Source organism: Lolium rigidum, chromosome 1, assembly GCF_022539505.1.
Source record: "Lolium rigidum isolate FL_2022 chromosome 1, APGP_CSIRO_Lrig_0.1, whole genome shotgun sequence".
In the NCBI taxonomy this organism is placed as follows: Eukaryota; Viridiplantae; Streptophyta; class Magnoliopsida; order Poales; family Poaceae; genus Lolium; species Lolium rigidum.
The window spans coordinates 34,569,478-34,577,496 of NC_061508.1; the positions used below are offsets into that span (position 1 = coordinate 34,569,478).

At 47.3% G+C, this 8,019-nt stretch overlaps 1 protein-coding gene across 1 annotated transcript; it reads left to right on the forward strand.

Moving 5' to 3' along the window:
* The first annotated feature begins 3,612 nt into the window (after positions 1–3,612).
* Positions 3,613–5,321, forward strand: LOC124670888 (chaperone protein DnaJ-like). The gene is made up of 6 exons (XM_047207358.1): positions 3,613–3,821; positions 3,893–3,986; positions 4,130–4,224; positions 4,335–4,397; positions 4,535–4,801; positions 4,964–5,321. Exons 1-6 carry the CDS (start codon positions 3,702–3,704, stop codon positions 5,072–5,074), a joined length of 750 nt encoding a protein of 249 aa, XP_047063314.1. The 5' UTR covers positions 3,613–3,701; the 3' UTR covers positions 5,075–5,321.
* The last annotated feature ends 2,698 nt before the right edge of the window (positions 5,322–8,019 follow it).

The window sequence follows — 8,019 nt, forward strand, 5'->3', positions numbered from 1 at the left end:
GAAGGTGAGATGTGCAGGTACCTAACAAATTGGGGCAACCTTTGAGGTAACAGCCTCAGGAAAGACATCACACCAATCCTTGTCTTCAATTCAGATTGTTTCCTGTGACAAAAATGGACCATTATTTCTAAAGAAGTAAGATATGTTTTTGGTGTAGCATCGATACTGAAATTGAAAGTGTGCCATGGTCGCAGTTGTTGGCTTTGGTGTAGTTGATATGTTTTCTCTGTCGGTGGACCCACACAGTTCGTCATGATATACCTCTTTCATGATCTGTTTGTGGCAAAAGTTGGAGTTTCCTAAGCTGTTCTTCTAATGTATGATATTCTCAGTAATATTCCCTTGGTAAAAAAAAACTTTATGGCACTTCTGTTGATTAAATTGTTCGTGAATTGGGTTGCTCCAGAGCCCGGATATATGGTTTGTTTTGAAAGGGTTATCAATTATTACTTCCTTATAGTTTCCAGAGCCCGGATTATTTTTATCTATACTGCACTTGTACTGTCTAAATCCGATTCAGATACCAATGTTCTATGAAACAATCCAGGGGGATAATATGATACACTACTTACAACACTCAGTTTGGAATTACACACTGAATCTTTTTGAGTTCAGATGAATTGCAGAACTAGATTATGCTAGCAGAAAAATAATCACAAGACATCAGAACTGAACTTTATCTGATGAAAAGATAGAGGAAGAATATACATGCACAAAATGGATAGATCATCTAGTACAGATTTTCACAGGAACTAATACACGCACGTAGTCATATATCCATGTACACACAAGCAACGGTAGCAGATTAAAAAAACGCAAGGCAGAACATGCATCTCTTGGATCGGACAAGACCTAAAAGGATCGATTACAAGGCATGAGAATAGGAATACCTTCTCCGGCCGCACGGACTGGTCGTGAATCTGCTTCTACTTGAATGCGCTGCTTCTGCTGCCCTGCTTCCGATCCGCTCATACACTCTCCTTCAACTTTTCTCTGCTTCAGATCTGCACATGAGTGGGAACGAGAGGTCAACGAAATGGTGGAGGTGAGTGGATGAGATGGGAGAAGGGGCGGCAACGGCGACATGCTCTGGTATGGGAGACGTGGCGACGGCGAGCTCACCAACGTCGGGAAAGGGAGCCTCCGTGGAGTGAGGTCTGGCTGGAGAGGGAAAAAAAATTTATCGTGAGAAGAAAAGTACGCTGGGCGATTTTGTGGCAGATTGGCGGTTTTGGCGGCCACAGGTGGTCGTGGCGGGGAAAAAGACCGCCAAAGTTTTCTGGCAAAAGCCTGTGGCGGGAGGGCAGTGAGGTTGTGGCGAGCCAATATTTTTTAGTGAACCAAACACCGGCCAAATATGTTGTGGCGAGCCAAAATTTGGCTTGCCTATTTGTGGCCGGCATCCAAACAGCCCCTTATTCTCCAGCTAAGGTTAATTCCCGACACATACGAGTTGTGTCAAGTTGATGCCTTAGCAAGTACGTACAGCATATTTATGTCTGGTAAATATTGCCGTAGAACATATAGTGCACTGGCATCATGAGCATAATTTTTGTAAATATATAATGAACAAAGAATTTCTTGGGCTAATGCTGCTACTTTGAACTGGCACTTTACGTACAGAAGGTGGTTAGATGAAGGTCAACGGGATCAGTTAAGAGGAATGACAGATAACGTTATGACCTGCCCCCTCGGTGAGGGGCAGAGATAAACATATTTAGAAATTGACAAAAATTTGGGACTTCCTATAAATATATAAGAAATTACATGAGAATTCGTTGAAGAGAAATTTCAAGAATCTGTGGACAGCTAAAATTTCACCTAATTATTTTTTGTTTGTGCTTGGTTCGGCATAATGCGGTTGCTACTGGACATAATACGAAATAAAAGGGATCGCATGGGATTTTGATTGTAGATTTTGTCCTTTTTACATGCCCTGCAGCTAAAATATGTGAACTGCAGTGAGCAAGTCTATTGCGGCCTTGAATAGGTTTGGCAATTTTACTCAATATTTTAGTTGGATTGAAAGACGTTCTCCTCGGAAAACAAACTTGGATGTTGGTGGAGTTGCAATTTTGTGTTGCGCTTTACGAAAGTTAAGAAATAGAGCATGTTTCAAGTTCAAATAAAAGTCACATGCAGAGATTATTTCTTATGCATGTACGCCTTTCAGATACTGGGAAGGACTTCAGTCAGTTGGTAACAAAAATGATGTTTTATCAAGTGCAGAAGTATCCTGGTGCGACAATGCTTTCCATCCATGCTTCCACTTCTAGGAAGAGGGCTCTCCAGATTGTTGATCATCAGAGCTCATTCGGAGGAAGAGGAACATTCAGATTAGTACATATATCATGGCCGTCGTTTCTGTTTGTTGTTGTCTCTAAGGTGTTGGTTCCAGATATTTGGCGAGTCTTCCTTCAGTAGGATCTTTTTGGTTAATTTCTGGGTTGAGCTGGCGTGCTCTAGGAATAGCGGTTGTCTCAAAATTAGTTTGGCTGGGTGCTTGAGCTACTTCAAAACTTGTTGTCAGTTTATTTTCATTTGATTTATTTTTCTTTTGGTATGCTTTTGCCTTAGGGCGGGTACTTGGGTCTCTGTTGTTATCTGTTGATTGTGGAACCCGGAGCTTGTACTTCATATGAAAAAATAATTGATTTGCATAATTTGCTAGTAAGGGCGGCATGGTGAAGATGATGAGAATGTGCGCCTATGTTTTGTGTCGATTTGTTATTTTTTTGGTATGTTCCTGAAGCTTCCGGTCGAGGTTTTCGAAAGAAACAATAGGGCACCGAGTTACAGTGTCGATTAACAGAAAAACAACAAACTTCGATTTTAGAACCAGAATAAGTTTTTTCCCGGCCTATCCTTGCTTCGGTGGTGCCTCTAGTGCTAGCGGATGACGCGTGGAGTCATGTGCCCGAGGAATCTCCTGTGTTATGGTCGGTTTTTATTTTCGTTGGTGTGGTTTCTGATATGTCACTTTCGATCTTCAATTTTCATCATCGGCGATGGTTGCTTCTCTGTTGTGCTCGTTCTTCAGGGTCTTAGCATGAAGACTTCTCGTTTTACTACTATGATAACTACAGTAAGTTTTACCTAGCTCATGTGATGGAGGGACGATGATGATGTGTGCCTTCCGCTAATGCTTGTGTTTGTAATCTTTGTTGGGTGATCCAAAAATATATTTATATTTTTTTTTACTTTTGGAACTGTTGCTTGTACATTTTGATTGGTGAAATTTAATTAAAAAAAGCCTAAGTTTGGGTTTAGGGAGTTTCTGCAAATTACGAGGACTTGTTTAGTAGGTTGTTGTAGCTGCAGACTTTTTTAATACCGGCTCCAGGTCCTTCTAGGACCTTCTGCTTCAACTTGTGATTACTTTTCTACTACTCGCCCTTGGAACAGCTGCGGTTTTCCCACACTCCAGCCCCCCCACTTGTTTTAGCTGAAAACGGAAGGCAGCCGTCGGTGTCGCAGAGCCGAGCCAATCAGGATCCGCTTCTGGAGAGTTCCGGCTGCGCGTGGATACCCCACCACCACTCCACCACAAGCTTCTACTTCTACCTGTGAGCCTTGTCGGCAAGCAAGCCACGGTACAGAGACCACAACCTCATCAGCTCCAGAACGTTCGTACGCCACCCTGCGCGCCAACTCTTCCCGTCTCCTCCGCGCGATCGTGCGGAAGTTGGATCGACGACGACATGTCAGCCGGTGGAAGCGGCATCCGGCACGACGCCGACGTCGACCTCTACGGCGTCCTCGGTCTCAAGAAGGAGTGCTCCGACGCCGACCTCAGAATCGCCTACCGGAGGCTCGCCATGGTGAGTGCTCCGGCCGCCTCTTGTCAGAGTTCATCACGTATCATTTCGCGCTGATTTTCTTCTTGCTGCAGACATGGCATCCGGACAGGTGCTCCGCGTCCGGCAGCTCGGCGAGCGTGGAGGAGGCCAAGGAGCGGTTCCAGGAGATCCAGGGCGCATACTCCGGTCATGGTTTCTCCACTACTATTAGTTAGCACGAGTTATTTCAATGGCGACGAATTGAGCGCAGATCTTGCTTGCTGCCTGCGTTGCGCAAAGCTCATACCTACGCTCTGCGGCCTCGTCGCTTTGCCTTGCTGTTCATGCAGTGCTCTCCGACTCCGGCAAGCGGCTCCTCTACGACGTCAGCGTGTGCGACAGCGACGGCAACGACGACGACTACGACAACCACGACGAGCAAGATGTACCCGCCGACTAATCTCTTGACCAATCATATGCTTCTGTAATTCTGTTGCGCTCCAGCAAAGTTGGTTGATTATTTACAAAGTTGTTCTTCTCGTCCTCTCGTCGCAGGTGTCCGGGATGGACGACTTCTTCGGCGAGATGGCCGAAATGATGAGCCAGGCGACGCCAACCGTAAGCTAGATTCCTCCTCTCCTGTCCAGTCCTTTCATGAGAAAGCACTCTAGTGTAGTGAAAAACGAATTCTGAAACTGCGGCCTGCTTTGAGCGTTCAGATCTGTGGCTTGACTGACCGTGTGGTGCGGATGCAGGAGAGCTTCGAGGAGCTGCAGCAGCTGTTCGTGGACATGTTTCAGGCCGACCTCGTCGGCGTGTTCGGGTTCGGCGGGCCGCCTCCTATGGTCCACCGGGCCCAGGCTAAGAGCCCAACATGTACCTCAGGATCATCTTCGTCTCCTCAGACACCATCGTCATGCAACGGTGTCAACAAGCGGTGTACTCCGGCGATGGGCTCCGGGACGCCGCCGAGACCCGGCCGTTCGGGCTCGGTTTCGGGCCTCTCAGGTTTATCTTCCAAGGTACTATCACATAGCACATCTACTAAACGGAGGGAGTGTATCTGATTACGGTTTGAAATCTGAAAAATGCACGTGCACACATTCGGTGCCTAAAAATTTGGACTGGCTTTCATGCATTTCTCACGCTCTTCCTAATTTGCCATGTCTTGTGTGCGCGCGCAGGGAAGTGATTTGAGGCGACGGGAGGAGGCGCCATGGACGCGTGTGGACACGAGCGCCGGTGGGATGAATAAGAAGCAGAGGCTGTCGACGAGGCAGAGCTACGGCGTGTAATCGTCGTCGGAGGAGGATGACATCTCGGCGAGCCCCTGCAAGCGTAGAGATCGAGCAGAAACGCGCCGTGAGCGACCTTCTGTCACCCGGATTAATTCTTCCCTACTGACGGCCAGCAAGTTTTGGAGGACAAAGCATTCGTTTTTCTTTCGTTAGTGTAGCACTGGCAGTTCAGTTGCAGAATGGGTGAGCCACTTTTCTGACAACCAGTGTGGTCAAGAGTTTTGTAAAATTTTGTTCAGGGCGTGCACCCTACAACAGTGAGTCAACAGTGCTGGGTTTATATAGGCTGTAACATTATGTAGCTTGCGGGGAATGTCATTGAAGTTGGATGTGAGATTAGCAATGGTGGTTCAAATCTTGGTGATAGAGGAATTGACTTCGTGTTCTGTGACTTAAATCAGCGGCATCGTAAGCGTCAGCACACAAACGAGAAGTTCAAAGTTTTCCCTTACAGATCTTACCTTAATTGGCTGTACCTGGCAATGATTTTGCTAAATGCTTGTGCACTTTCGTGGAGAAGTTGCTTTGAAAGGAGCTGAACTTCAGATTCTGTCTTGGTGATGGTACTAGTGCTTCTACGAAAATAGATCAATGTAGCGCGACTTTTGTTTTATTATAATTTTTATTGATTGTGTGCATCCGTAATACCGTTAAGGTATCATATTGTTACAGAGTTTAGCAGTTTTTCATATGTTACGATAATAACAAAATATTATCAAAAAAGAGACCCATCTATCATGGCAATTATGCCGATGACTTCCACATTACTAGAAATAAAAGAAGTGAGTTGTAGTAGCTTATAACGTTTTTTTCACTATGCTAAGTGCTTTGCGCGGCCGCTCATTTCCTCCCTCACAGGCTCTCACACATCTACAGTACTTTGAGGGTCTCTCCCCTCTGGCCGCCGCCGACCACTCCGCCGGATTAGCTGGCCGGAGTGTGTCTCGGTATGGCGCCGAAGTAGATTAGGGTTAAGATCTGTAGTTTCTTTGTGTGTAACGGCCTCAGCCGGCGTTCTGGGCGATCTTCCCATAGCTGCAGGCGTAGCCCTGGATCCCGGCCACTGGATCCATGGTGTTTCTAGGGTTGTTGATGCCTGTTCTTCTGCTCCTGCGGTTGGAGGGAAGCGGGTCGTCGGCAACACCGCCTTCCCCAATAAATTGGTGGCTTATGGCTCTGCTCTTCCTCGATTTCTCGGCGTCGGTGAAGCTCTCATGTCCGGCCGTGGTGGCGAGGGGGAGTGCAGATCTGGTGCGGTGAAGCGGGTTTCTGTTCCTCTCCTTTCTGGCCATGGTGGTCTGGAGGAGTGGGGGCAAGATCCGCTCGGTTTGGATCTGGAAGATGGACATCCCTGTCGCCGGAGCTATTCGAGGTGGTGGAGGTCTTTGCTGCGCGCTTTCCCGGCCTGCCGTGGTGGCGAGGAGGAAAGGTGTGGCGAACCGTCTACTCTTCAAGGTCAACATCGATGACACCTTCCTGCGTGGTGCTATGTGTGTTTCTTCATCGAGCTCCATCACGCGGATGGCCTGCTTGCCTCCGCGCTCTTCTGCCGACATGGTGGCATCATCTCTACCTCCTGTGTGGAGGTACTTTGTGGTGACCCGGCATACCACTGCATGGTGTAGTATGCAAGTCTGATATAACACCAATGAAACACCGTTCCACTAGTATTATATCGCTCAGAGTGGTACAACAGAAACATATGCGGGTCCAAGGCATGTCTATAGAATTACATACAGACTCTATTACATAAGATCATCACAGCCTCCTACTTTACAATGAGGTAAAACTGCAAATAAACTCCAGAAGAACGACTCGTAGTCTAGACTTATCACGAACTCTATTTGTAGAGTATTTAACTAACTAAAGAGGCTAAGAATAGATTCTAGCTAAGTAGGAGCTAGGTTTAGGAAACTAGTTCCCTTCTACTCGTTTAATCTAGGTTTTCTCCTTGCTCGGATGTGGTATTCGACTCCTCCGACGAGGTCCTGTCTCTTGAAGTAGTTGTTGACTTCTCGGTCTTCGAGTTGTACTCGTAGATCCTCCTTCGTGGCCTCCATATCTAAGCGGGGATTTAAGAGTGGGATGAGTACGAGCGTACTCAACAAGTTCATTATAGGAAAGAGGTGTTTAATGCACTAGCTACAGCATTAGACCAGAAAGTCTAATACCAATGCAGTTTTTCATAACCATTTCTTCAAAAGGTTGCTTTTATTCAGAAGAACTATGTCCGTCAGCCTTCACCGGTTTACTAGAACTTCATGGAGCTCCTTTCCGGCAGCGTTCGCAGTTCCATATCCCGGAACGGGGAGTGACAGGTCACGGTTCTTTACACTCGCGAGAGGTGTGTTGCTTTACCCATAAGAGATCTTAACCTTGGTGCCAACCGGGCAATTTCCCCGTCCACACTTCCTATGGTGTGAGGCCCGGTATAAGGTCTAGCCAATCATGTTCCTCCGCTACCTCGAACACCCACCCTTTGTTGCATGCCCCGACCCTGGGTCCTCGCCGGTCCCATTATTCCCACTCACGGGTGGACCCCGACCACGACGACGGTTTGGGATCGAACCAAACTCCTTCGCCGGTAGGCTGCAACCCATCATAGACCGCAATACCGTGGGGACTTAAGGCCTCCCTGGCCAACCGCTTGCACTTCGAGCGACAAGTGTCTACGGACTATGCCGTGGGGACTTAAGGCTTCCCCAGCCAACCGCTTGCCCCGACGGATACAAGTGTCTACGGTAAAGCGCATCCGTTGATGAACGAGAGGTGGAAACACTTTTGACTACTCCGTCCCACTCCGGATCTTATGGTTAACACGGGTATTACGGCACAAGAATCACTGGCGACATTTGTTGTTTAATCCTAGATGGATATAAACCCGTGCAATGGAACCTCCACCATATCAACACAATCCATGGTTCCATTGCCCACCACATAGT